Below are 27,621 nucleotides of genomic sequence, written 5' to 3'. Positions count from 1 at the left end.
GGCCCAAGATACAGACACACATACTTCTAAGGCAGGGACAGGCAGACTTCAAAAGCTTGTTCCCCATCCCACCCCGCAGACCTCAGGGGCAGGAGGAGGAGTGAACACACACTCAGGATTAAGGAACAGGTGTCTGAGTATTCCTCAGGTGAAGAACTTGGGGGGGAGTGGGGGAAGGAGTCAGAAATCCTTGGTGATCTATTGCTGGTAACCCAGAGATCTTCCAGGAGGTTCTGATCTCTGAGTAAGAAATGGTTAGCCAACTGGCAAAGACACACACACACGAAATGCAGCAACGGAGACAGCTGGGCTAGCAGTGCTTGTGGACCACGTTAATCACTGAGCTAGCACACCCTTGTTTCAAGTTTCTCATGTTGCCATAAACATGTATTTGTAAGCCAAAATTCATACGGCGGCCCTCTTGCTTATGAAATTGTGTGGCAGCTGGAAAAGAAAGCCCTATGAGGGGTGGCCTGACCACTGTATTCCAGGCATATGGTAACGTCAAGGCTGCACTGCTGCAATGCGCTCTGCGTGGGGCTGCCCTCGAGTCTGGTTCTGAAGCTCCAGTGACTGCAGAGTGTGGTGGCCAGATTGCTGGTGGGGTCACCTGGCCGACAATGCGTGACACCCTTGCTGAGGCATCTGGGCTGCCCATCTGCTACTGGGTCAGGGTCAAGGCCCTTGTATTAATTTACAAAGCCCTGGGCAAATTGGGTCCAGGGTACCTAGCACCCTTATATCCCAGCTTGATCACTCAGATCATCTGCAGGCATGTCATTACAATGGTACCTCGCAAGACGAATGCCTCGCAAGATGAAAAACTCGCAAGATGAAAGAGTTTTTTGTTTTTTGAGTTGCTTTGCAAGACGAATTTCCCTATGGGCTTGCTTCGCAAGACGAAAACGTCTTGCGCCTTTTTCTTTAAACCGCAGAATGAATTAATTTCGTCTTGCGAGGCACCACTGTAGTTGTTCCTTATGTTGGCGAGAGTCCTTCTGAGAGTAACAAGAAGCTGAGCCTCTAATCCTATCCAGTGTTGTGGAACGCTCTGCCACTAGAGATTCCACAGGCACCTTCTGTCTCAACTTTTAAATACACTTTGCTATGAAAACTTTGCTATGCCGTCTGACTTATGCGGGCAATTAAGAATACATTGTTCTTGCACTGTCCTCTCTTGGTGCCTGCTGAAAACATTCTTGCTAAGACAAGCCTTTCCACATACTTAAGAATGTTAATGTGAATTTTAATGTTAAGGTATTTTGACTTTATGTATGTTTTAAAATACTGTAATTTTTCCCTTGATTTCCTTGTTTCATCTTTTCTGTAAGCTGATTTGAGGTATTTTTTAAAGCAGTGCATAAATTTTATGAAATAATGAGTAATAGCTGATGTCTCATTTTAACTTTTCAAATGTATGGTTTTAGGGACAATTGTTGCAAATCGCTCTGATACCTTCCTCCTCCTCCCCAAAAATGAGGGCCACTGCTCATCCCAGGTGGCCATCTGCTGTAGCAAGCCACTTGCCCTCTCTCTTGAAAGACCCCCTCAACCTTCCGCTCTGCCTGAAATGGGAATCCCTGGGCTCAGAAGGCCAGCTCCAGCACAGCCAGAGCAGCCAGCGCTTCCTGTTACCATCCAGCACCTGCTCAGACGCTACAGATCACCTTACCTGCTTCATGCTCATGCCCCACACAGAAACCCGTGTTTGCTAACAGTAGATCTGTACCCATCTCAAAAGTCAGAGAGAGGCAGGTCAAATGAGCCACAGAACAGCTACAGAATGTTCAAACAGGTTTCCTTTTAAAAGAAGAGCAGGGACTCATGATTTAGGAGTGAGGACCTGTGACAGCTGGGAAAAAAACATTTCCAGATTTTTGGAAGAGTTTGTAATGGCTGGGGAAGCTGCACGATATAGCTGGACTTCCCGCTCCCACCATAGCTGACAAACAGCCACGCTGGCTGGGACTGAGTCAAGCTCCACCCAGGAGGCCACAAGTTCTCCATCACTGCTGTGCAGACGTGTGAAACATCCTTGCTGTCACCTTGTTCAGGTGTCCAAGAGACACGGTGTCACAGCACGATGTGGTCTGTGTGGAAGACTGCCACAAAAGAGCAGAAAAGCAATACAACTTTGTAGTTGTATAATGAGTTTAAGGGCTTAGAAGTATTTGTAGACTTTTTCCTGTTACCCCCAAACTCTAACGGAGGCCTGCTCCCTGGCATTTTCAATTCTAAAAAAGTATCTCAGGTCGAAGGCCCAGAAAAACTTGGGTCAACTGCTGCTGCCAGTCAGAGAAAACAGTATTGAGTTAGATGGACCTGTTTGTGGCCTGATGCCTTGGGCTATAGGATTCCCTCCACATTAGTTTAGGGAGGAGGGGCAGTGTCTGAGGCTGAAAGAGAACAAGGCCTTCACTTGTGGTTGCAGCCTGCAGCTCTAGTGTTGAGCACTAGATTCTCTAATGTTCCGTTTTCCCATTTTGAGATGAAATTCTAGATATCATACAGAAAAATGAGTGGACACAGATGCAAGTTTCTAAAGGAGGTTCAAGCTAGGGAGGGAGCTGGATAGAACATGCAGCAGCTAAAGAGATCGGGCAAATCTCTTTACTGCCAGAAAGATTAATGCACAGAGGCAGAAGGAAGATCCCAGAATCACAGAATTCTAAGAGACCACAGGGTCATCTAGTCCAACCCCCTGCAATGCAGGGGTCTCAACTAAAGCATCCATGACAGATGACCATCCAATCTCTGTTTAAAAACCCCCAAGGAAGGAGACTCCACCACCTTCCTGGGAAGTCCATTCCACTGTTGAAAGGCCCTTGTCCTCAGAAAGTTCTTCCTAATGTTTAATCAGAATCTCCTTTCTTGTCATTTGGATCCATTGGTTCGGGTCCTACCCTCTGGAGCAGCAGAAAACAAGCTTGCTCCATCTTCCAAGTGACAAACCAAGAGCCCTCCAGACTAGGTGGATGGAATCCCAATTCCCATCAGCTCAAGCCAACATGGCCGATGATTAGGGATGATGGGATTTAGTTGTCCAGCAATATCTGGAAGTTGCCCTGTTGAGGGAGCCTGAGACACAGAAGCAAGAAGCATTTGCACCCTGTTCTCACTAGCTTGGCCCCTCCACCTATTTACTATCTCCCACTTCCTCACTGGATGACGACTGAACAACCACCTCCAAGGTAGCAGAGGTGTCAATTGTAGAGTTTCCAGTATTATTGCTTGAGTTTGAAGAGACTGTCTCGTTTTTGCCTTCAGTGTCTGACTTCTCATCAGAGCTCGTACATTCCATGTCCACGTCGAAACCAGTGGGGTAGCCCATTGCTTGCAAAACCTGCATGTACATAAAGAAAGAAAAGAAAAATCACTAGGTGACTAGGTAGGATATTGAACCTGCCCCTCTCTCCCCTTTTAAGAACAGACCATGCGTTTAGGGTGGACCTGAATTGAATTCCATTGCTTGACCTGTTGAGAAGGAGGAATGAGCAGCCTCACCCCAACCTAGTGCCAACTCATTAGGCCTGATGGGAGTTGTAGTCCAAAGCACCTGGAGGGCATCAGGCTGGGAAAGGCTGAACTAGAATACTTCCTGTGCCCAATAGCAGCTTCCCAGCTCTGCTGACCCTGTGGATATCATGAAGCAGGGCTGTGAATACTCCCGGGTTTTTGTAAAAACGAATCCAAACTAAATCTAAATATCTGCTCCTAGAAGACATTGACTCCTGAATCCTGTATAAATTATGCAAATACCCAGAACTTTTCCTATTTTGTTTTGCATTTTATTGTGTTATTGTCTTCCTTAGTGGGCTGTGCAAACCACTATTCTGAATAGTACTTTTTTATAAGATCAGGTGAGGGACATTGGGGACAGGTTTATGGAACCTGTTTAGGGGTGGGGTGGCCTGAAGAAGTTTGGGAACCACGGATCTGAATCCTTCTCCATGGTCAGTGTGCTACATTCATGAAATTATCTGTGGCAAGCATGCTGCAACCCCGCATCTATAGGAAATTGAAAACTGGATGATTGAAACGACCCAGAGTCTAAATGTCACTGCTTTACATGGGACTTAAATCTGTTTTGCCTTTCCATGGATAGTGTGCAATAAGCAGCAAGGAGAGACAGTATGGTGTAGTGGCTAGAGTGTTGCACTTGGACTTGGGAAACCAGGGTTCAAATCCCCACTCAGTGGAACAGACTTCCAGGAGAGTTTTCAAGCAGATGATGGATGGCCGTCTGTCCTGTATGATCTAGTTGAGATTCCTGCATTGCAGGGGGTTGGACTAGATGACCCTCAGGGTCCCTTCCAACTCTACAATTCCTTGGTTCTATGAAGCACACAGAGTGTGACGTTGGGCCAGTTACTCTCTCTCTCTCTCTCTCTCAGCCTAACCTACCCTCACAGGGTTGCTGTGGTAATTAACTGGAGAGGGGGATGAGCCATGCACATAAACTTGCACTCCTTGGGAAAAATGCAATCAATCAATAAAATATATAACGTGTCATAGCATGACCTTTCCCCCTGAGATTAGTGTTTTTCGCATTATTTTCAGAACTGGGGCTCTTTCATTAAGAATACCAACGCTGACAGTTTGATGAGAATTCATTCATTCTCTATCCCAATTAGAGAGATAGAGAGATAGATGCTCTAAAATGCACAGCGGGGGGTTGGGGAGGGAAAGAAGGAATATTCAGCAACTGGATGGGAACGGACGGTGCCCTAGGAAGAAACAGAAAGAGCTTCTCTCAAATACTTTGGAGGGACTTTCATGTTCAAAGTGAGCAATGCATAAAGGAAAAGTTTCTCTGGGCTCTGAAACGAAGAAGAGGAATCAAACCGCTGCCAGATGAACTCTGAAGAACGAAGGCCTCATTCGGGACACATGAAAGGAACCACTTTTTGATTTATTTTTTGAAGACAGGTGGAACCACTGCAGGGCCTCTCATGACTGAGAATATGCCAGCTTGGGGGGGAAAGGATTCCTCCTCCCCGCTCCTCCTCCAAGACCTCCTTCTCAACCTGGCTGGAGGTGACCTTCCCCTATCAGCTATCACCAGGGCCTTGTCTTAAGGCTGCCACCTTGCTGAGCTTAAGAATAGGAGAAGGGCGCTGCTGGAGCAAGCCAGTGGCCCATCTGTTAAGCACCCCCCCATTCTCACAGGGACCAACCAGTAACCCACAAGCAAAACCTGAGCACAAGAAGACTCCCTCCTGAAGCATATTTGCTGCTATGTTCTTTAGTGGTATAACATTTAAGAATTTAAGAGGTGCTTGCTGGATCAGGCCAGTGGCCCATCTAGCCCAACATCCTGTTCTGCGAAACACGCAAGCAGGATTCAAGCACAAGAGCCACACTCTCCCCCCTCCTGCCGTTTCTAGAAACTGGTATTCAAAAGCATTGCTGCCCCCAATTGTGGAGAGCAGAGCAAAGTCATCGAAAGCCCTCCCCTCCAGGAATTTGTCTAATCCACTTTTAAAACCAGCTGGATTAGTGGCCATCACTGCCTCTTGTGACAGTGAGTTCCACAGTTTAACTCTGCACTGCATGAAAGGTCTTTTATTTCCCCTGCCCTGAAACTTCCAACATCAGCTTCTTTGGATGCCCACAAATTCTAGTGTTAGGAGAGAGGGGAAAAAAGTTTTCTCAATTCACTTACCCCATACTAGTCATAATTTTATAAACTTCTATCACATCACCTCTTACCTGCCTTTTCTCTAAACTAAGCTAAGCCAGGTCTGGGTCTTGTAACAGTTCAAATGGTTTACCACTTGGCAACCACATCTGTACAATGCCTTGGGTTCCAAAATAGAAGTAGCAAGTAAATAGAAGAAAATAAATAAAAGCAAATCAGTGCTGGTAGGCTATGGAGTCGTTCTAACCTGCCTCTATGTTTAGTCTTAGCTATGGTTTGCTGGGGAGGCGGGTGGCGCTGTGGGTTAAAGCCTCAGTGCCTAGGGCTTGCCGATCGAAAGGTCGGCAGTTTGAATCCCCGTGGCGGGGTGCGCTCCCGTTGTTCGGTCCCAGCGCCTGCCAACCTAGCAGTTCGAAAGCACCCCTGGGTGCAAGTAGATAAATAGGGACCGCTTACTAGCGGGAAGGTAAACGGCGTTTCCGTGTGCGGCTCTGGCTTGCCAGAGCAGCGATGTCACGCTGGCCACGTGACCCGGAAGTGTCTTCGGACAGCGCTGGCCCTTGGCCTCTTTGAGTGAGATGGGCGCACAACCCTAGAGTCTGGCAAGACTGGCCCGTACGGGCAGGGGTACCTTTACCTTTACCTTTTTATGGTTTGCTGAACACATCAACTTCAAACTAGAGTTCATAAGGCTTGCTTGTTTTAATAAACCCTAGTCAAGATTAGCCTTACAACTTAACCATGTGCTTTTCAGGGTTAATTATGGTACTTAAACAGTGGTTAACTGAAATCAAATGTGCTAGAGGAGGGACAGGAAAAGCCCAAGGTTCAAGCATGTGAAACTAATGCACTGCTTATTGTTACGTTCATGCTTTGCCTCTGTGACCTGAGAAGACAAAGCTGGCTACTGCGTTTGAACATGTTTTAACCACAGTTTGTTCAACGGATCACAAGCAGCCTCACAGAGAAGCAAACAAGTCACAGGTTTCTTTCAAAGTTTTGTTTGTTTCCCAGCTGCTCTTGCCTCCTGCCAAACATCTGGGCTACAGTGGCCAAACAAACCATGGTTAAGAAAGGCTGTTGTGGCACATAGTTTGGTCTCAATGTCAAACCATAATTAAAGCTTCAACCAGAGCCAGGGCCTTCTCAACACTGGCTCCGACCTGGTGGAACACTCTGTCTCATGAGACCAGGGCCCTGCGGGATCTGATTTCTCTCCGCAGGGCCTGTAAGACAGAGTTGTTCCGCTTGGCCTTTGGCTTGGGATCAACTTGATCCCTCCCCCTCTTTCCTTTTTCCTTTCTCCTTCTATTTGGGGACTTCCCTTGCTTTCTTCTGGCCCACGTAGGACCAGTCTGGATAGTTGGCCTTGGTGAAGATTTGACGTTTTCATCCCCAAAAAGGTTTTTGATTTGAGTTTCTACTGAAATGAGGCTGCATTTTAATGTATTTTAATCTTGTTTTTAAGTTGTATTTTAATCAATTGTTTTATACCTGGTGTTAGCTGCCATGAGCCCAGTCTTGGCTGGGGAGGGCGGGGTATAAATAATAAATAATAATAATAATAATATATAAAAAAAATAATTATAGCAAGCCAGAGTTACAAGGCAACAACCCATGGCTTCACATCGTGGCTTGTTGAGGGGTACAAACCATGGTTAGCCTGAGAACTGAGTTTGGATGTTCAAACAGACCACCTCTTTGGCTCAGCCACACAACTTTACCTTCACTGCAACATGAAGCTTGGCGGTTTTTTTGGAAGGCCCTGAAGCTTCATACGTCGTGCCATCCACATCAACTGACATGGTGAAGACCGGGGCATGGACAGGGCCGGACTGAGAAAGGAGCTTGTACTGCAATCCAGGCCGTATCTGATTGAGACGCATCAAAGCATTCATGAGATCTATTGCTTTGCTGTCAAGGACTGGAATGGGAGAAGGGGAGAGAGAGAGAGAGAGAGAGAGAGAGAGAGAGAGAATGAATTGGCAGTTGGAACAGAGCATGCCACATAGTGACGTGGGGTGAAAAACTTTCCACAGCCAATTTCCCACTGAAATGCTGGTTCATAAAATTAATTAGTAGCAATGAATGAATGAACACAGGGCCTTTTGCCACCATCACCAGTGTACGCCCTCCACATGTTGGGCTACCATCATCCCTGGTCCATTGGCCATGCTGGAAGGGGCACCACACTGGCCACCCATGCTTAAAGGATTCAGTAATGCTCAAGGCACACATTACAGTGCAAGCTCTCATGAACTAGAGTCAATTTCATCAGATGCACGATATGTTATCCTAAATTGGCTCATGTCCAGAAGTAGTGGGGTCAGAGAAAAATGGAATACAGAAAATGCAGGCTATGGCGGTTATGTCAAACCTTAAAATGTATTAAAAAATTAGGCCAGTGGCAGCAGTGTTGGTGAACCACTTCTGAAAATTTTCAACTCTACACTGTCCCTTTTTAGGTGAGGCGACCAGAACGCCATACACAGTGCAGTCTTACCTTGGTTCTCAAACAGAATGCGTTCCGGAGGTCATTCGACTCCTGGAACCATTTGGAAACTAAGGCATGGCTTCCAATTGACTGGCAATCGGAAGCCGCACCGGACACTGGAACACTCACTTCTGGTTTTCGATCGTTTGGAGCCAATTTTTTCGGAAGCCAAGGTATTTGAGATCCAAAGTACGACTGTATTCCAAATGCTGTCACGCCATAGATTTCCATAACAGCATTGTGTAGGCAGTTTTATTTTCAATTCCTTTCCTAATGATCACTTGTATGAAACTTATCTTTTTCAGAAATGAAATAATTGACAAAGACCCCTCCGTAAGTGGGGCCAACCATTAGAATTCAATAAACACTTAGCAGAACAGCCTTCCCCAACCCAGGGCTCTTCGAATGTTTTGGGCAGCAACTCCCATCATTCTTGACCACTAGCTATCCTGGATGGGGCTAACGCAAGCTGTTGTCTAATAACACCCAGAGAGCGCCAGGTTGAGGAACACTGCCAGAGCTATCAATAGCCTCATCCGCCATAGTTTTCAAGCCACAGTCTACAATCACTTGTAGCACTACCACAAGGGCACAGGCCTAGAAGCTACTGAACCACTGCATACTCTCAAACATCAATGGTTGCGTAGAATGGCTGCATAGATCTTCTGTTCCAAGAAACTGAGCACATTTTTCAAGATGTCTCAATGGATGCTCCAAGTCCCAGGGACAGGGCCTTCTGATGCCGTTGGAGACCCAACTCTCATCAGCCCTAACCAGTATGGCCAAGGGTAGCCCGGAAGGTCAAATATTCCTCATCCCTACTTGTAAGTGCAGTGCTGTCGAAGGAACAACACACACACTACCACCCTACCCCTCGATCAACTTGGGGGTCCCTGCCTCTACTCAATCCCCACAGCACTTCAAAGGCTTTCAGATCAGCTCCCTATACAGCACTTTGGCTCCTCCTTGGAGCAAAACAGAGGGAGGTGGAGATATGACAACTTACTTTTCCTCAAGTTACGCTTCATCTTTTTATTCGGGTCTTTCTCATCTCCCAACCCATCTTCAAAAGGCCTCTTCAAAGCGGAAGAGCCTGCACCTACAAAAGATAAAACTCTCATTAGGTGGGTTCTGGAGATGGACCAAAGTGAGCATTCAAACAGTGGGAGTAAACAAAAAACACAACATACCCACCCAAACATTTGTTAAGTTAAAATTCTGATTGCAAGTAAAGCTCTTCTGTAACTTGGCTAAAATTCGCACAGTCTCCCCTAATAATTCTGCACTGCCCTCATTTTGTATTCTAGTCTTGCCAATTCCCCAACTCCCACTGTATCAGCGTCGCCAAAGCAGCTGTTGAGTGCCTGGAGATCTGGTTCAATCCATTCCCATCCGGCTTCAGAATTTTCAGTGGGCATTGCACACGCATTTCCAATAATATCTTCAAGGTCTAAAAACTTGGTCTTTTTGGTTTGTTTCTTCAAAGAAGGAAACTCTGATTCTCGGAAATGTGAATTCTGTGCAGCCCTGCTTAGTGTTTCCAAACACTGCCATTCACCTGGAGCCTCAGCGGAGAGAGCAAATTAAACGTATCAAATGATTAAGGCTTGTACTTTGATGTCTCTGGCCCAAATCCAGCTCCCTCTCACCCAGCCACCCACTGCTCTTCCCATCAAGACCACCCAGTAGATTACTCCCTTCTGCAGCTGAGGGGGTGCATCCCACGAAACTTGCAGTAGCAGCTTATGCAGCTATGTGTAGAGAAACAAGAGACTGGGGCACAGACTTGTCCTGCCTCAGAGGGCAGAATTAAACCTAAGGTGCTTAAGTCACATGGATGGATGCCTATTAGGAAAACTTCTCAATAGCAAGAGGAGCTGGACAATGGAACCCATGACCTAGAGGGTGGTTTGTGTGTGTGTGTGTGTGTGTGTGTGTGTGTGTGTGTGTGTCTGCCTGGAGGAGTCTTTGAGAAGAAGCAAGGCAGTCGAGACAGCTTTACACAGAACTCAGAAAGCTAAAGAGCATTAAAGAAAACCCTTAATGCTCCAAAAATGCAAGGAAACAATAAACCAACAAGGCGGCGATGTGGAAAGTGAAGAAAGATAGCTATGAAGCTTTCTAAAGGAAGAACAAGCTGGCTTGTGGAGGAGGTGAGGACCACAGCAGAGCTGGGCCAAAGGCCTAGAACAGCCTCAGAGAGCTGCCACCAGATTACAAAGAAAGCAGAATCTTTTTCAACCCAAGGGCCACATTCCTTTCTGGCAACCTTCAGAGGGCCACACACTGGTGGTGGGAAGGGGAAGAGGCACCAGTAGGTAGAGCACAAATATGTTTACCTTTGTACAGGGGGCTGGTTTCTACACATGCTCTCTCACACACCTCTCCATCCTCCATCCAGGCAAGCAAAAAGGCATTTTCAGAGCTCACAGTCACATTCACAGTCAGGAAACACACACAGGGAGGGTATTATTCTGTACTAGTGAAATGTAGCCTGTAGAGAGTGCCAAGGGCCATGCAGACGGGTCTGGAGGACTGCATTGGGCTATAGGTGGATTGATGGTGTGTGACGTAGGGCCAGGCAGCTTAGTAATTTTAAATAAATAATGAATAAGGGCAGCAGATTGCTGCAAGGATAAAGTTGCTTTGTAAGCTGCCTAGTTTTCCACCAGGGAAAGCCAGCACCCTCACTGGAAAGGAGGTGACTTTCTCCTAGGTAAACCTAGGTAAAAATTAATTCAATGAGGCAATAACTTTGCTGGAGGAAAAGTAGGAAAGCGTGTCCAGGGATGCCACCTGGATACCGGTCGCTGGTGCCATCAGCTGTTGCCTAGACAAAACTTCCTACCTGCTATATTCTAATGGTCGGTTACTAGTTTTACTGGATTACAAATTTAGGTGTTTCTTACCTAACACAGGGTCCTAGGATGGGAAGAGGTAGGCAGAAAACATTTACTTTGTTTTGTAACTTAAAAAAAATGTGTTCATGGGATTCTTGCTGTTAACAGAGATGGATATTATTACCGGTGGGAATTTAACTGATTTACTGCCAGATCATTGGAACTGTCTTGACATGGATTTGTTCTGTGTTTTAATATCTTTTTAAATATCTTTTTTGCATGCTGAGTATCATTCTGATACTGTGTGTTAATTCACAGAAGCATAGAATTGTAGAGCTGGAAGGGACCCCAAGGGTCATCTAGTCCAACCCCCTGCAATACAGGAATCTCAGCTACAGCATCCAGGACAGAGGGCCACCCAACCTTTGCTTCAAACCTTCAAGGAAGGAGAGTCCACCACCTTTGAGGAAGACTGTTCCACTGTCAAACAGTGGGGTTCCACTGCATTTTGTTGTCAGGTGCTTTTGGCTCCCCTCCCCACAAGAAAGGAACGAGACATTAAGAAACACAAACAGCTGCAAGAACGTTAGAACTGGGAAGGTCCCTAGAGACCAACTACAGGTGAAACTCAAAAAATTAGAGTACAGTGGTGCCTCGCAAGACGAAAAGAATCCGTTCCGCGAGTCTCTTCGTCTAGCAGTTTTTTCGTCTTGCGAAGCAAGCCCATTAGCGGATTAGCGCTATTAGCGGTTTAGCGGCTATTAGCGGCTATTAAAGGCTTAAGGGGTTAGCGGATTAGCTGCTAAAAGGCTATTAGCAGCTTAGTGCCTTAGAAAAAGGGGGTGGGGAGCGGGGGAAAAACCCCAGGAATCGCAAGACATTTTTGTCCTGCAAAGCACCTCCAAAACGGAAAACCCTTTCGTCTAGCGGGTTTCCCGTCTTGCGAGGCATTCATCTTGCGGGGCACCACTGTATTGTGGAAAAGTTCCTGGATTTCAGTAATTCAACTTAAAAGGTGAAACTAATATATGAGATCGACTCGTGACATGCAAAGCGAGATCTGCTTCTACTTCTCAGAGGTCCAATCTTGTTCGATTTGCAATCCTTGTTTTGCTGACTTCATTGAATATTCTAATTTTCTGAGATTGTTAATTTGGGGTTTTCATCAGCTGTATGCCGTGATCATCGCAATTATAACAAATCAAGGCTTGACATATCTCGCTTTGCATGTCACGAGTCTATCTCATATATGAGTTTCACCTTTTAAGTTGAATTACTGAAATAAATGAACTTTTCCACGATATCCTAATTTTTCGAGTTTCACCTGTATTGTGCTTGATGCAGGATATACAGTGCAGAATGCATCCCTGAAAGATGCCTCCCAGTCTCCCTGGGCTGCTTCCATGCACAAGCCTTGCTGACAGATCAGTCATGGTCAAAGAGGAGCTGGCAAAGTACAATGCCATACAGGACCAACAAACTGCAACAGAATGAACAGGTCTGGGGCAGGGATGCTAAAGAGACATTTGCCCTAGGCCAAATATTAATGAGGCTCACTGGCACATCCTGCGTGGGTATAAATAAACACTGGATTTCCACAGCCACAAGTCCCCTGGGAACGGAGCGTCTTGCTCCCTCGCTCTCTCCTTACGCTGAAGGGACTGATAAGCCACCTCCAGTCTGAGAGTCTCTCCTGCAAGTCTATCTTGGATGCTGCAGGCTAATAACTCTGCTATAAGCATCCCGGCTTCAGCATCCATCAGGTTGGCTGGAAGGGGAGGGAACGGAGAACAAGGGGCCTATCTATCGGCATCCATCATTTGCCTTAATAGCAATAAACTCGCCCGTAATAGAGGGTGTCACAGGATCAATGTTCTCACTTTAAAAATAAATGGCTGGGGCTGCCTAGGCCATCACTAAAGTGCCAAGAAGCTATTATGCTTTTGACAGCAGCGGGTACCAACAGTTTAATTGCTGGGAAGTCCCACATGCAGCCATTGGTGTGGGGCAGCTGCCCAGGGAAAATGGGGTCTGTGGAGAGTTGCAGCTGGCAACTGAAGCCCAGGGACAGGCTACCCAGCTCCTGCAGCAAGGAGCCCCCTCAAGACACCTGTATCTAAACAGCCCCCTGGAGCATGGCTGGCTCTGCCTAGGCATCAATTAGATTTATGCCAGATGGATTTGAGAACCTTAATAAATGAACAAACAGACCTGTGTGTGTGGTTGTCTGGTAAACCACCCAAACGTTGCCTGCTATTCCCACATTGCAAACGGAGGCAATGGGGAAGGCTAACAAATCAAAGGTCCGTATAGTTCAAGCTATGGTTTCCCCAATAGCGATGTATGGAAGTGAGAGCTGGACCATCAAGAAGGATTATTGACGAAGAATGGATGCTTTTGAATTATGGTGCTGGAGGAGACTCTTGAGAGTCCCATGGACTGCAAGAAGATCAAACCTCTCCATTCTGAAGGAAATCAGCCCTGAGTGCTCACTGGAAGGACAGATCCTGAAGCTGAGGCTCCAATACTTTGGCCACCTCATGAGAAGAGAAGACTCCCTGGAAAAGACCCTGATGCTGGAAAAGATGGAGGGCACAAGGAGAAGGGGACAACAGAGGACGAGATGGTGGGACAGTGTTCTCGAGGCTACGAACATGAGTCTGGCCAGGCTGCGAGAGGCAGTGGAAGACAGGAGTGCCTGGCGTGCTCTGGTCCATGGGGTCACAAAGAGTCAGACATGACTAAATGACTAAACAACAACAACAAAAAATCTGCACCTTGCAAGGAGTTCAAATTTTGAGTTGCACAACTAGGATGTCTATTAAGAGAGAAAGCTTGAGCAGCTGAGAAGAACCTGAGCAGCAGGTTAGGAGGGAAACTCAGGATTCCTTGCAATTATTAATCTTTATTCTGCTTCATCCCCCTTTCAAAGCAGTTTATAAATCACACGGTGTTATTCATAGAGAAAGACAGATATTTATCTTATAAGCACCCTCCCACACACTTTTAACTTCACAACCGCCCTCTGAGGTAGGCAAGGCGGAAAGCAATGACTGCTCTGACACCAATTAGCAAGCTTTGTGGCTTTTGTGGACTCCCAGTCCAAGACCAATATTCTAGCCACTGGTTCTTAGATGGGTAGTGGTCTCCCACTTCCCTGGAGATCTTCAAGCAGAACCTAGATTTCCTGCATCAAGCGGGGGTGGGGATGTAAGTTTAGCTGGCCTACAAGGAATCCTCTAACTATAGGATTCTATGAAAACACAAAACACATTACTTTTCCAAATTTGGAACAGACTAAAATGGAGCAGCTATGTATTTGGTCCCCCAAATCCATTCAGAAATATTCACATATTCTCTCTCTCTCTCTCTCTCTCTCTCTCTCCCCCCACCCCACTGGAAAACTGTTCACTATGCATTTAAGCACTGCATAACATATCTGAACCAAATTTTGAATGATGATGATTCCTAAGGTGGAGGTTTTGGTCAACAGCATCTGTCATGGATGCTTTAGCTGAGACTCAAGCATCACAGGGGGTTAGACTAGATCAGGGGTCAGCAAACTTTTTCAGCAGGGGGCCGGTCCACTGTCCCTCAGACCTTGTGGGGGGCCAGACTATATTTTTTTGGGGGGGAAATGAATGAATTCCTATGCCTCACAAATAACCCAGAGATGCATTTTAAATAAAAGGACACATTCTACTCTTGTAAAAACAGGTTGGTTGCCGGACCATCTGCGGGCCAGATTTAGAAGGCGATTGGGCTGGATCCGGCCCCCGGGCCTTAGTTTGCCTACCCACCCATGGACTAGATGATCCTTGAGGGTCTCTTTCTGTGATTTGGATGCTGTTTCGAGTCGAGGGGGCAGGCTGAACCTTTCACAACTGCACTGATTTTATCAACTGATTTCAAAACTGCCCTAGTGGTAGTTCTCCCCCACCCCCACCCCCAATTTCTTAGAGTTCCGAAGCAATGCTGGGTAAAAGGCCGCTAATCATTTACATCTGTTAGCTGCTCCATAAACACAAATTCTCAGGGTGGAAGATAAGACATACTTCATGCTGTTTCTGAAAGTTAAAGGTAGAAATGCTGCTCAGGGATGCTTGAGCCAAAGACTCAGGGCTACCACCCTCTTAGTTCCCACCCTCCTAAAACAAAGACAGCAAACCCAGATACTAAGCCTCCTCAACTGACAGGCAGATTCCCTCTCCGATTTCGTTTGTCCCACAACAGCTACCTTCTTTGTCGGATCCTGACCAGGAATATTTCTGGAACGACTTATTGGACGGGAGAGGATCCATTTCCAGAACCTTGTAGATCTGTCCAAAAGCTGACTGTCTCAAGGCATGCTGCAAGAAAGAAAGGTTGTTTTCAAGCCCCATTGCTCCACAAGCTTCTCCTAAACACATATCAGGCTACGCTCTGCCCCGCAGGCTGATGCCCACCACCCAGGTAATGGAGGCATGAGAAACGCACATGAAGAGAGAGAAAGCCCCACTCCCACCAGCAAGCAACACCTGCGCTGCAGGTAAGACAGGTGCCAACCCAGTTTTTTCTTATGGGAGAAGACTCTTGAGCTCTGTAGGAAAAAGCAGCGCCGCCACCCCGCTATTCCCCCACCTGATCTGGAGGCTGGCGGGGGGGAGAAGCAGGCTTGCTTCTCCCTCCTGCCAGCCCCACAACCTCGGAGGATAGCGGGGAGGCGGAGCACCGCCACCCCGCTATTCTCCGACGTGATCTGGAGGCTGGCAGGGGGAGAAGCAGGCTTGCTTCTCCCTCCTGCCAGCCCCACAACCTCGGAGGATAGCGGGGAGGCGGAGCACCGCCACCCCGCTATTATCCGACGTGATCTGGAGGCTGGCAGGGGGAGAAGCAGGCTTGCTTCTCCCTCCTGCCAGCCCCACAACCTCGGAGGATAGCGGGGAGGCGGAGCACCGCCACCCCGCTATTCTCCGACGTGATCTGGAGGCTGGCAGGGGGAGAAGCAGGCTTGCTTTCCCCCCCTGCCAGCCCCACAACCTCGGAGGATAGCGGGGAGGCGCAGCGCCGCCACCCCGCTATTCCCCGACCTGGTCTGGAGGCTGGCGGGGGGAGAAGCAGGCTTGCTTCTCCCCCCTGCCAGCCCCACAACCTCGGAGGAAAGAGGGGAGGCGGAGCACCGCCACCCCGCTATTCTCCGACGTGATCTGGAGGCTGGCAGGGGGAGAAGCAGGCTTGCTTCTCCCTCCTGCCAGCCCCACAACCTCGGAGGATAGCGGGGAGGCGGAGCACCGCCACCCCACTATTCTCCGACGTGATCTGGAGGCTGGCAGGGGGAGAAGCAGGCTTGCTTCTCCCTCCTGCCAGCCCCACAACCTCGGAGGATAGCGGGGAGGCGGAGCACCGCCACCCCGCTATTCTCCGACATGATCTGGAGGCTGGGGGGGGGGGAGAAGCAGGCTTGCTTTCCCCCCCTGCCAGCCCCACAACCTCGGAGGATAGCGGGGAGGCGGAGCACCGCCACCCCGCTATTCCCCGACCTGATCTGGAGGCTGGCAGGGGGAAAAGCAGGCTTGCTTTTCCCCACTGACAGCCCCACAACCTCGGGGGATAGCGGGGAGGCGGAGCACCGCCACCCCGCTATTCCCCGACCTGGTCTGGAGGCTGGCGGGGGGAGAAGCAGGCTTGCTTCTCCCCCCTGCCAGCCCCACAACCTCGGAGGATAGCGGGGAGGCGGAGCACCGCCACCCCGCTATTCTCCGACGTGATCTGGAGGCTGGCAGGGGGAGAAGCAGGCTTGCTTCTCCCTCCTGCCAGCCCCACAACCTCGGAGGATAGCGGGGAGGCGGAGCACCGCCACCCCGCTATTCTCCGACGTGATCTGGAGGCTGGCAGGGGGAGAAGCAGGCTTGCTTTCCCCCCCTGCCAGCCCCACAACCTCGGAGGATAGCGGGGAGGCGCAGCGCCGCCACCCCGCTATTCCCCGACCTGGTCTGGAGGCTGGCGGGGGGAGAAGCAGGCTTGCTTCTCCCCCCTGCCAGCCCCACAACCTCGGAGGAAAGAGGGGAGGCGGAGCACCGCCACCCCGCTATTCTCCGACGTGATCTGGAGGCTGGCAGGGGGAGAAGCAGGCTTGCTTCTCCCTCCTGCCAGCCCCACAACCTCGGAGGATAGCGGGGAGGCGGAGCACCGCCACCCCACTATTCTCCGACGTGATCTGGAGGCTGGCAGGGGGAGAAGCAGGCTTGCTTCTCCCTCCTGCCAGCCCCACAACCTCGGAGGATAGCGGGGAGGCGGAGCACCGCCACCCCGCTATTCCCCCACCTGGTCTGGAGGCTGGGGGGGGGGGGAGAGAGAAGCAAGCTTGCTTCTCCCCCCCCCACCAGCCCCACAACCTCGGGGGACAGCGGGGCAAGCCGCTGCCCCACGGAGGCTAGAGAGGCTGTCCCTGAAGGCAGAAGAGGGAGACGGTGCGCTCCGTCTCCCTCTTCTAGCTTGGGTATGGCTGCGCAAACCTGGGGGGGAAATAAAAATTTTTTTCTTGATTTCCCCCCCAAAAAAACTAGGTGCGTCCTATGGGCCGGTGCGTCCTATAGGGCGAAAAATACGGTATTTTAAAGCTGATTTTAATGTTGTATTTTAAATTGCTGGAATCTGCCCTAGGACCTAACGGTGAAGGGTGTAGGAAATCGAAAAATGCCAGTTCCAATTTGTAGGTAGGCATTCAGGTTTGGTATTAAAACCCCACAGATGGAAAAGTCCACTAATTTCACACCCAAACCACTCCACCGTCAGTCAATTTGCACCCCACCCCAAACCAGTTCATTTTTAATTAATCCAGTTGACTTCCCAACAGATCCTGCTCTGAATAAATGAAATTCACCTTCAGGTACTCACACAGTCATCTCAAGATAAAGACATCATAAACTAATCCCACTGCCAAACAGATAATCTGCCTAGGAACACAGATTACCCCCCCCCCCAGTTCAGTTTCCCCAAAACCCATTAACCACCCAGAAGCACTCAGAGAAAGATTCAGGGCCCACAGCCCACAAGGCCAGGTTTATCAACTCCCCTGGAAGAGGGAGCCATCTGTGCCTGCTTCCAAAGCCCAGAGGGAGGGAAATGAAGGAAGAGTCCAGCTTGAATACACATATTACCCATACATAAAACATACAACTTAAAATGCTGGCTTTCTAAAACAAGTACAGTCGTACCTCATGTTACGTTTGCTTCATGTTACCTTCTTTCAGGTTATGTCCCATGGCGACCCGGAAGGGTTACTTCAGGGTTTCGCCGCTCGCGCATGCGCAGAAGCGCAAAATGACGTCACGCGCATGTGCAGAAGTGGTGAATTGCAACCCACGTGTGTGCAGATGTGCCGCTGCAGGTTGCGCTCTTTTCATGTTGTGAACGGGCCTCCGGAATGGATCCCATTCGCAACCAGAGGTACCACTGTATTGCAGCCACAGTAGCCAATTGGTACTACATCTCCTCACGCAAAGTGGTATTACTCAGTTAGAATGCAATGACCACATACAATGTGCAGGGTGCAGGTGTTTTCCATAGCCAACGTTAATGTCACAGGCTACCTTGGGGGTTTTTGTATTCATTGAACGTTGGTCAGGAATCCTATGTGCTTATTTTGTTTTTGACCCAAATGAAAGCTCTGCACTAAGGGTTTGCCTAAGCTTGCCATACGTCAGGAAAATTCCTGACATGTCCTGGTTTTGGGGTGTAAAGATGGCACCGGGGTGAATTTTGCTGAATTGGCAAAATGTCAGGGAAAACCTGGATGTATGGTAACATGATGGAAAAAGCAGCAGAAACAGCTCAAAATATGGCTCTCCCCACAAGGAGAAAATAATGTCCAAATGAACCAAGGCATTTCCAACCACTTGTGGCCACAAAAGGTGGTCCAGGATGCTCTCCCACCCAGGCGTCTGGCACATTTTACCTGGGCACTGTGGGTAATGGCTTCTCTCTGTTGAACAGTCAGGTTGGACAAGGCATCCGTTGGCTCCCGCTCACATGGATCATGCACACCAGGCCCACCTGTGGGGCAAGAAAGCAGGACAGCTCAGATCAGCACCAAGGACTTCAGAACCAGGGACTGGGGATCCTTGGCCCCATCCAGGTGCTGTTGTGGCTGCGACTCTCCGCAGCTCCAGCCAGCAGGGCCAGTGGTCAGGGATGGTGGGAGCTGTAGTTCAGCAACCTTGGCGACCCATCGTAGCCCTGTGCTTCCTTCTTTTCTGTACTGCTGTGAGGACAAAATTATTAAGGAAACCAGGTAGTTTCAGCAGAATAGGGGCAGGGGGAATGGCCATCCAAAAGCACCTGTGTGGAGGTGGGGTTTCTTCAAATGAAAATGATAAGGGCCCAATTTCTCTATTATTCCAGGACTGTTCATTCTGCCATAAGCTGATGCTTTTAAGCCAGCTTCCGCTGTGTTTTGTGGGATCTGACCATGATTACTTGAAGAACGTGAGTCCTTGTGTCTGCTCAGTGGGGCAGGAAACAGGGATACCAATGGGAAGGATGGGTGGAAAGCAAGGAAAGTCTACACCGAAGCCTTTACCCCAAGTATCTTTTCTCACAATGAGAGATCAGGAGCAGACCTTGGGGGAGGGGAAGGACTCTAGGTCAGTGGTAAGAGAATCTGCCTCCACTGCAGAAGGGCTTAGGTGCAATTCCTAGCAGATCCAGTGCAAAAGACCAGGCCATGGGGAAAGACTCTCCTTTCTGCTGCTAGCCAGAGCGGACACCACTGGAGTAGACAGACAAAGAGTCTGACCAGATATAAAGAAGCTCCCTTAGTTCCACTACACTCCTCTCAATGTAGAGCAAAGGGAAGAAGCAAGCCTAAAGCCGGCTCTCCCCACAAGGAGAAAATAATGTCCAAATAAACCAAGGCATTTCAAAACCTATCGTAATGTAAGCGAAAGAGCCCCTCTGTGTTCAAGCACCACCTATTTCAAAACAGAACAAAGACTGCAAAATGGTACAGATTGCCCAATAAAACCACTGCATTATTAAGAGACTTTCAGTGGTGCATGTTTGCTCCTTCCAAGGGTGTTAAAACAACACTGAATTGATTCACTTGCTTGGGGAAATACTACATTAAAAACTCACAGGACTAGGACTGAGGCTGGCGCACAAGTAGCAAACAGGACAAGTTGAAGAGACGTGTGCCCAGGCATGCACCACCCAGCACCTCAGGGAGTGCCCGTGGCAGCTCTTACCAGGTAGCAGGATCCCTGATGCCAAACACTCCATCACTCGCCGCAGAGCTTCACCGGCACCCAAGGGTCTATTGCACGTGCCTATGGCTTTCTCACAAATGAGCTCCAGTGGCTAGAAGACATTGAGACCTCTGTCAGTATGAATACCACCCATGGGGAAGAGGCAACGGTTGTTTGACACTTGGGTGCTAGGTTTCTACTTTCATTCTGCATCAAGTGGTGGGGAGTGTAATTGTGTGTGTAAGGAAAGGTGGTGTACGCTTTAAAGTGTCTGCATACTAGGAAATGGTGGCATGAACTGTGCATTAATGAACTGTGGGGTTGAATGTTTAAGGAAGGAGATGCGTGCAATGCCTGGGCAGACAAAGGGGACAAGGGGGATCACTCACAGCAAGGATGGGGAATCTGTGGCCCTCCAGATGGGTGTAAGACTACAGCTTCCAGCAGCCCTAGCCAGCATGGCCAAGAGTCAGGGATGATGGGAGTTGTAGTTTAGCAACATCTGGAGAGGGTCAGGTTCCTCATTCCTGAGCCACACAGACTGCTCTTCATGCCCAAGCCCTGGTTAAATGAACGGGAGCTACATCAATTACTATCCATTCCAATGGGCTTTTTCAATCCCCAAATGGATTGTGTCAGTGGCAAAAGTAATTCAATCCACTTCCCACAAGGGTATCAGAAGATCCATGTCAAACTGTGCAAACAGAGTTCTGTTTACTAAGGCAAGTGGCCCAAGTGAAGAGCACTTTCTTCTGACATGCAGTCAGATTACTGCAATGTGCAGAGCTGCTTTTGAAGATGGTTCGGAAGCTTCAGCTGGCACAGAATCCAGCAGCCAAGCTGCTCACCAGGGCAAGATGGCTTGAGCTCATAAGGCCAATCTTGGCCCAACTGCACTGGCTGCCAATTAGTTCCCAAGCCCCATTCCAAAGCGCTGGTCTTGACCTATAAAGCCTTTTGCAACTCAGAACCACAATAACTCAAGGACTGTCTCTCCTTATATGCACCAACTCAGATCCCATGATCATCATCTGAGGTCCTTCTTCAAGTTACCCCTCCATGGGAGGTCTGGAGAGCAGCAACACAAGAATAGGCCTTCTCAGCAGTGGCTCCCTGTTTGTCGAATGTTCTCCCTCGGAAGGCTTGCCTGGTGTCTTCCTTACATATCTTTAGATGCCAGCCAAAAGCATTCTCCTATAACCAGGCCTTTCTTTGGCCCTTCAACTATCTGTGACCTTTTACAAGTTATGTTTTTAATAAATACTGATTTTATTTTATTTTTAAATCCTCAATACTCTTTGGAATGAAGGAAATGATGAGCTTGTAATCTCTCTTTCCCCCACCATGCAATTTAACAACCCTTTTCCAACTGGTGGGGCTCAATTTCATTCCAGTACTCACCCATCCTTTCAGCGGCGCCCAAGTGTGGACTCTGTTGCACAAATCTCGCAGAATACGCAGCACAATCACACAGGACTTTAGTCCATTTGCCCTTGCCTAAAACAAACAGAATTGTTCCGATCCACTTGAAAAATGCCCAGAATAAGCAGTTGTGGTTTTTTTTTAAAAAAGCAAGCCTCTGTGTTTTGTTTTTAATGTACAGGGATATAAGGAACACTCTTTTACATACAAACATGCATAACAAGAATATGACAGTAAAAAAAGTTACCCAAAACAAGGGGGTGGGGGTAGAATTGCTTTTTTCTTTTTTAAACAGGAGGCAGGATAAGAAAAGGAAGAAAGAATTTTTTTAAAAAAAGCAGCATTATGACATCGCTTTGTAACCATTCCAGACCATCACAAGTGAGAAGCAAGTGGCTCACAGATCTGCAATATCTCAGCTGTAGAGAAGGGCACTGAAAACACTAAAATATAAAAATAAAAATAACAGAGGCGGCATTTCTGATGTGTTTCAAAACAGAAAGAAAGAAAGACAAAAGGGGAAACGGGGAAAGCAGCAACTTCTACAATAAGGTAAGAACGAAAAGCCCAACCTGGAACCACTTGGCGTGCCGCAGAGACGCCAAAGCATCAAGGCATTTTTGCCTGTCGAGTAAGTCCGGAGGGTCTTTCATCGGAACACTGTCTACTGGGAAAAGGGGAATATAAAGAAAAACAGAGACAGACACCATTTGACCAAGGGGGTTTCTGTCACAAAAACACAGAAGACTTGGCAGCATGAAGAGGGGGGGTGGGGGACTTAATAAGGCTCCCAGAAGTCCTTTTGATTCCACCCCAAATTTTATTCTCTTTTCCCAACACTGCAAAATGACATTTCATAAAATAAACGAAGCCAATTTTTGAAATAGTAAATATGTGTCCGTGTAAAAGAAGGCATTTTTTCCCCCAATTGGCCACAGTGAATCTGGGATCTTATTAATTTTTTTAATTTAAAAATGTAACACATTGGGGGCAGACCATAAAAAGTGTGACGCTTTGCATCATCCCTGCTAAGACTTTTGGAGTCGAATGGAAAATGAAGCCAGAAGAGGTTTACAAAATATTCAGCACATCCTGGCACCTGGGAAGGACTTTGGCAGTTCCCCTCTCTCTGAATGTAGTGATCAATTCTTTATTATTCTCACCCCAGCGCCCCCCTTCCAATTTACAGGGAGCGAGGTCTGGGATGTTTAACAATGATCAGATATTGCCATTAAAACCCCAGGAGCCAAGAAACTCTGTGCATTTGGCAAGTGGACAAATGTCTCAGCCAGAGCTGCAACCCAGATGCAGTCACAACTTGGCAAGACAGAAACACCTCTATTGACGTTTATGCTCTTTTCTCTCTCTTTCTTTTTTTTGCAAAAAACAACATACTTCTTTGCAGCAATTAAACATGTTTTAGCCAATTGCAACTGGGCAGTCTACAGAACCTTTATTTTTTCAGCACAGAGAAATTCACACCCACAAGGATTCCCTTCTCTTTTTAAAGCCACACCACCTTAAAGCTCAGATGGCTTTAAAGGGGGATTAGAGAATTTCGCTGGAGGAAGAAGGCAAGGTTATTAGTGGCAACTAGTCCCAATGGCTGCATGGAAGTTCTGGATTCATCGGCAGTATTCCTCTGAATATGAACCACTTGGGACCATGAGAATGAGGGGGTTACTGCAATCGCACCCATGCGCAGGGACACCCCAGAGGCATCCACTTGGCCACTATGGGAAGCAGAACACTGGCCTCGGTCCAGTAGACCTGAAGGAGCATCTCCATCCCCATCATCCAGCCCGGACACTGGGGTCCAGCACCGAGGGCCTTCTGGTGGTTCCCTCCCTGCGAGAAGCCAAGTTACAGGGAACCAGGCACCCGCCCTGTGGAACACCCTCCCACTAGATGTCAAAGAGAACAACTACCAGACTTTTAGAAGACATCTGAAGGCAGCCCTGTTTAGGGAAGATTTTAATGTTTAACAGACTGTTGGAAGCTGCCTAGAGTGGCTGGGGAAACCCAGCCAGATGGGTGAGGTATAAATAATAAATTATTATTATTATTATTATTATTATTATTATTATTATTATTATGACTTTGATATGATTGAGCAGAAATTTTCTTACATTCACAGGAAATATATGAGATGACTGTGTGGGTCTCAAATATTAGTATGGGCAAGGGTCATGTCAATACCACACTTCAGAGCACTTGCACAAGATCCCAGCTCAATTTCCAGATATTTTTTTTGGTGGAGTGGAGTATGTTTCTTCCCAGAGATTTCAAAAGACCTGTGGTAAGGAGGGAGGGGAAGCTGTGGCCTACCTGCTGCTGCAGGTCAACAGCTCAAACCATCCCTGACACGCTAGCTGGGTTGGCAGGAGCTGGGAGCCCAGCAGCGACCCTGAAGTAAACAGGAGCATGCTAAACGGACCAATATATGGGGGTCATAGTTCAGTGAGAGCACCTGCTTGGCATGCAGAAGGCATCAGGCTTAATCCTGACCATTGCCAGTTAAACGGTTCTGTGTGAACCATCCAGAGTGATGGCTAGCCAGAATAGCCTGCATTGGGCTACCTGGGCTAACACAGCACAAAGCAGCTTCACATACGCAAAGCAGAAATGCTTGTATGCTTTGGCAGGGGCCAAGCTGCGCTGATAGTCATATGCAATATTTTGGAGCGCCAATAAAACAGTCGTCCAACATCTGGGCAAAAGCTGTCCTGATGCATTGGGCTGCCCACTGTCAGAGACAGGTGATGGGGGGAAGTCAGGAGCCTCGGATTTCCAGGAAGGCAGGCAGGTGAGGCAAGGTATGGTCAGCACCACGGAGAGGGACCATGGTGTGAGTTTCGGGTCCACGACTCCTGTAGCTGAGCCAGAACATCAGCAGGATTCTGCAGCAACGTGCAGATTGATATAGCCAGGGCCAGGGGTTCATGGGGCAGAGCCCCACACCTTGAACTCTGTATCTGGCAAGGTAAAGGCCTAGTGCCTTATTCTGCTGCCAGGGGCTTCTTCTAGGTACTGGAGTTTCAAGCTGTGGAAATATTGTGCATGTTATGTGGTGTTAGAAATCTCCCAGGCGCAAGGTGCATTTTGCACCTGGCATGGGTCCAACTGCGACCACGTGAAGATCTCTGGATGGCAGATTAGCGACTGACATTGCCATCTCCATCTCCTGGCCACTCCAGCTTTCTTAAGCAGGTGAGCAGAAGAGCTTGTTTATTTCCCATATTTTTCTCCAAGGAGTACATGCTTAAACCCCCTCCCCAGTTTTAATCACTACAGTGACCTTGCAAGATAGGTTAAGAGGCTGTAACTGACCCAAGGTCAGCCACTGAGCTTCATGTTTATGTTTATGGATATTGTTTTACGTATTTTCTTATGTGTATCATTTGACATGGTTTTGCTGTGCTTACTGTGCACGTACAGTGGTACCTCGCAAGACGAATGCCTCGGAAGACGAAAAACTCGCAAGACGAAAGAGTTTTTCGTTTTCTGAGTTGCTTCGCAAGACGGATTCCCTATGGGCTTGCTTTGCAAGACGAAACGTCTTGCGCCTTTTTTTTAAAACCGCCAATGCATTCCTATGGGAAACCGTCAATGCACATTGGTGCTTCGCAAGACGAAAAAATTCACAAGAAGAAAAAACTCGCAGAACGAATTAATTTCGTCTTGCGAGGCACCACTGTATGCTTATATATTTACCTACTGTAAGCTGCTTTGAGATTTTTCAAATGTTAAATGGTCTATAAACAGAAATGATGATGGTGGTGGTATCTCATCAGGGCTCCACTGATCTCTCTGAGCAGTCTGCAAGAGAAGCACCTGAGTCTGATGACAAAGGCTCCTCCTCTTCAGGACTGTGGGGAGGAGATGTGCACTCTGGTGCCTACAAGGCATGGCTCTATCTCCTTGGGGCTGCTGTCATCAGAGGACTGTATCTCTGAGGATCCCTGCTCTGGAGCCATAAAGAGAGAGACTTAAAAGCTTAAAATTGTTCTCTCTCATTGATGGTATGGACATGGCTTACTGGAACATTAGATATTCAAGAATTTACATTTCCTGAAATAAAATTATTTAGGCATCCTCTCTTATTGCTGAAAGAGGATCCAAGTTTAGTTTATAAAAAGTAGCTGGGCTTATCATTTTATCTACTGCGGTCTGGAAAGGCTGCCGGTTCAGCGTGTCACAGCCCTATGCAACCCGTAATCTAGCAGAAGAAATTAACAAGCGTAGAAGAGCATAAACCTCAAAGAAAACCCAAAGCCGTCTTGATCTGCAGCTTTCAGCTCTGGCTGTGACAAAAAGGAGCTGCAAAGCGCCACACAGTTATGGTTCAACCCATATTAACTTTGCAGCAGATATTTGCATTGTTCTTTGCATTACGCACATCAACAGGATTGCAACACTCCCAATAAAAGCTGCAAAGTCGTAAATGGGATTAGCTGCTGGATGTTTTTACAAGCACAATAAAGGACAGTTTGGAGATATTTTTTTAAAAGTTGCTGTTTTGTTTCTCCCCTCCAGCCCCAACTCTTGCCAGCATCTTTTAGTTCTGTGAGCGGAAAGGTCTTTGCCATTTCCTTTCTCCAATGGTTAAAACCAGGATATTTCCTGATGCAGAACAAAAACATTTTGCATGCATCTGGTGGGGGGAGTTGGGGGAGACAATAGAAACATCTGCTTCAAGACCATGCTTTGGACAATACAGCAACCAGTGGGTGAGTAAGAATCTCTTTTAATAAATTGCGGGGGTGGGGGGAAACAACAAGAGAGACTGACCGGCTGCAAGGCCGCTCCACCAACCATGCAGAGACCACCTGGGCCCACCTTGCAGGGAAATCGTGCAACCAGGTAACCATTAAAGCCGCTGGCAAAGCAAGCAGAACCTTAAGAGCGGCACAAATGAGGAACTTTGCTCAAGTATGACAGATTCTGTCTGCCTTAATAAGTTACCCGGAAGAAGATAACTATCACCAAAAAAAACCGCAACACCCACAGGGGCTGGGCTTCCACAGTGCTCATTTAGCATTAATTGAAGAGGCCATGGTCAATGTGTTAGGAAGCCTTTGAAAGCAGCGAGGCTCTGAGAAGCTCAGTTTATCCTCTCTGTTTCCGCAAGGCCGAGTCCCCCACGTCGCAGGCAGCCAATGCGTGAGAGTTAAGTGTTGCAGAGGAACAGAGAGATGGAGAGGAAAGTGGAATCTTCAAGGGGGTGGCTCACAGCGTCAGGACTCGTTTTGGCGACCCTCACTAGAATAGGTGTGCCAGCTCATGCTCTGACCGTCAGGGAGGCAAAACATCTGCAAAAAAGACATTCGGGTGGACAGGACTGGGTGACTTTAACCACTTCATTACACGGGTGGAGGGGGGAGAGGAATGTAAGCAAGGAAGGAAGGACTGTGGGGCAGTGCCGCAAACACATCTGGGGTGAAATGCAGCCATGGGGAACTGCCCTCCAGAGTGAAAAGCTCTGTTCTGCCTTGGGCTGCGCCACCTGTGCTCCTGCTCACCTCCACCTGGCCCATTAAAACTGCAATGCTTCAGTTATTTATATGCTCCCTTAACCCAAGAGATTTATTAGTTTTTAAAGGAGGCAGGGTCAAAAAGCTGCAGGCTTTCCTTGGGGAGGTCTTCTCTCTTCTGCTCACCCACCCTCCAAATTCAGCCCAGAGACTGAGCTGGGTGTCAGGTCTGTTGGTGCAGGATAACTAAAGGCAGCTCATTTGCAGAGTTGGGCCAATGGGACAGGGCAGGGCAGGGCAGAGACATCTGAAGAGACCAGGAAACGAGAATGAAACATATTTCCACCTACTGGGAAAGGAGAAACCTATATACACACGGCAGAATAATTGATTCCTTCATTGCAGGGGGTAGATGAATTCTATAATTCAAAAGAAGGATTTGCAGAGGAGGGGTGGAATCAGCACATTTTTTAAAAAAGGGCAAAAGAGAATTTGAAAAGAGTTTTTAAGGGCCCACTGAGCAAAG

The 27,621-nt window shown here is 47.9% G+C and overlaps 1 protein-coding gene across 24 annotated transcripts in view; it reads right to left on the bottom strand.

Moving 5' to 3' along the window:
* STRBP (spermatid perinuclear RNA binding protein) overlaps window positions 1-27,621 on the bottom strand; it is a 128,918-nt gene that overhangs the window by 13,462 nt on the left and 87,835 nt on the right. For 14 of the 24 annotated variants that reach the window (XM_083423028.1, XM_083423035.1, XM_083423041.1 and 11 more), the window contains 8 exons: window positions 22,194-22,288; window positions 21,601-21,696; window positions 20,200-20,311; window positions 18,912-19,009; window positions 15,213-15,324; window positions 9,142-9,234; window positions 7,366-7,565; window positions 3,185-3,343 (listed from right to left, as the gene is read on the bottom strand). In XM_083423028.1, the coding sequence (XP_083279154.1) occupies window positions 3,185-3,343; window positions 7,366-7,565; window positions 9,142-9,234; window positions 15,213-15,324; window positions 18,912-19,009; window positions 20,200-20,311; window positions 21,601-21,696; window positions 22,194-22,288 (965 nt within the window). Of the gene's footprint in view, window positions 1-3,184; window positions 3,344-7,365; window positions 7,566-9,141; window positions 9,235-15,212; window positions 15,325-18,911; window positions 19,010-20,199; window positions 20,312-21,600; window positions 21,697-22,193; window positions 22,289-26,854; window positions 26,915-27,621 lie in introns of those variants that run through there. The other 10 variants (XM_083423030.1, XM_083423032.1, XM_083423025.1 and 7 more) reach the window with 3 other exon arrangements.

The sequence above is a fragment of the Podarcis tiliguerta genome (genome assembly GCF_965153285.1).
Source record: "Podarcis tiliguerta genome assembly, chromosome: Z".
Lineage (NCBI taxonomy): Eukaryota > Metazoa > Chordata > Lepidosauria > Squamata > Lacertidae > Podarcis > Podarcis tiliguerta.
The sequence above is the reverse complement of the archived record's forward strand: the minus strand, read 5'-3'. Positions and strand labels throughout refer to the sequence as shown.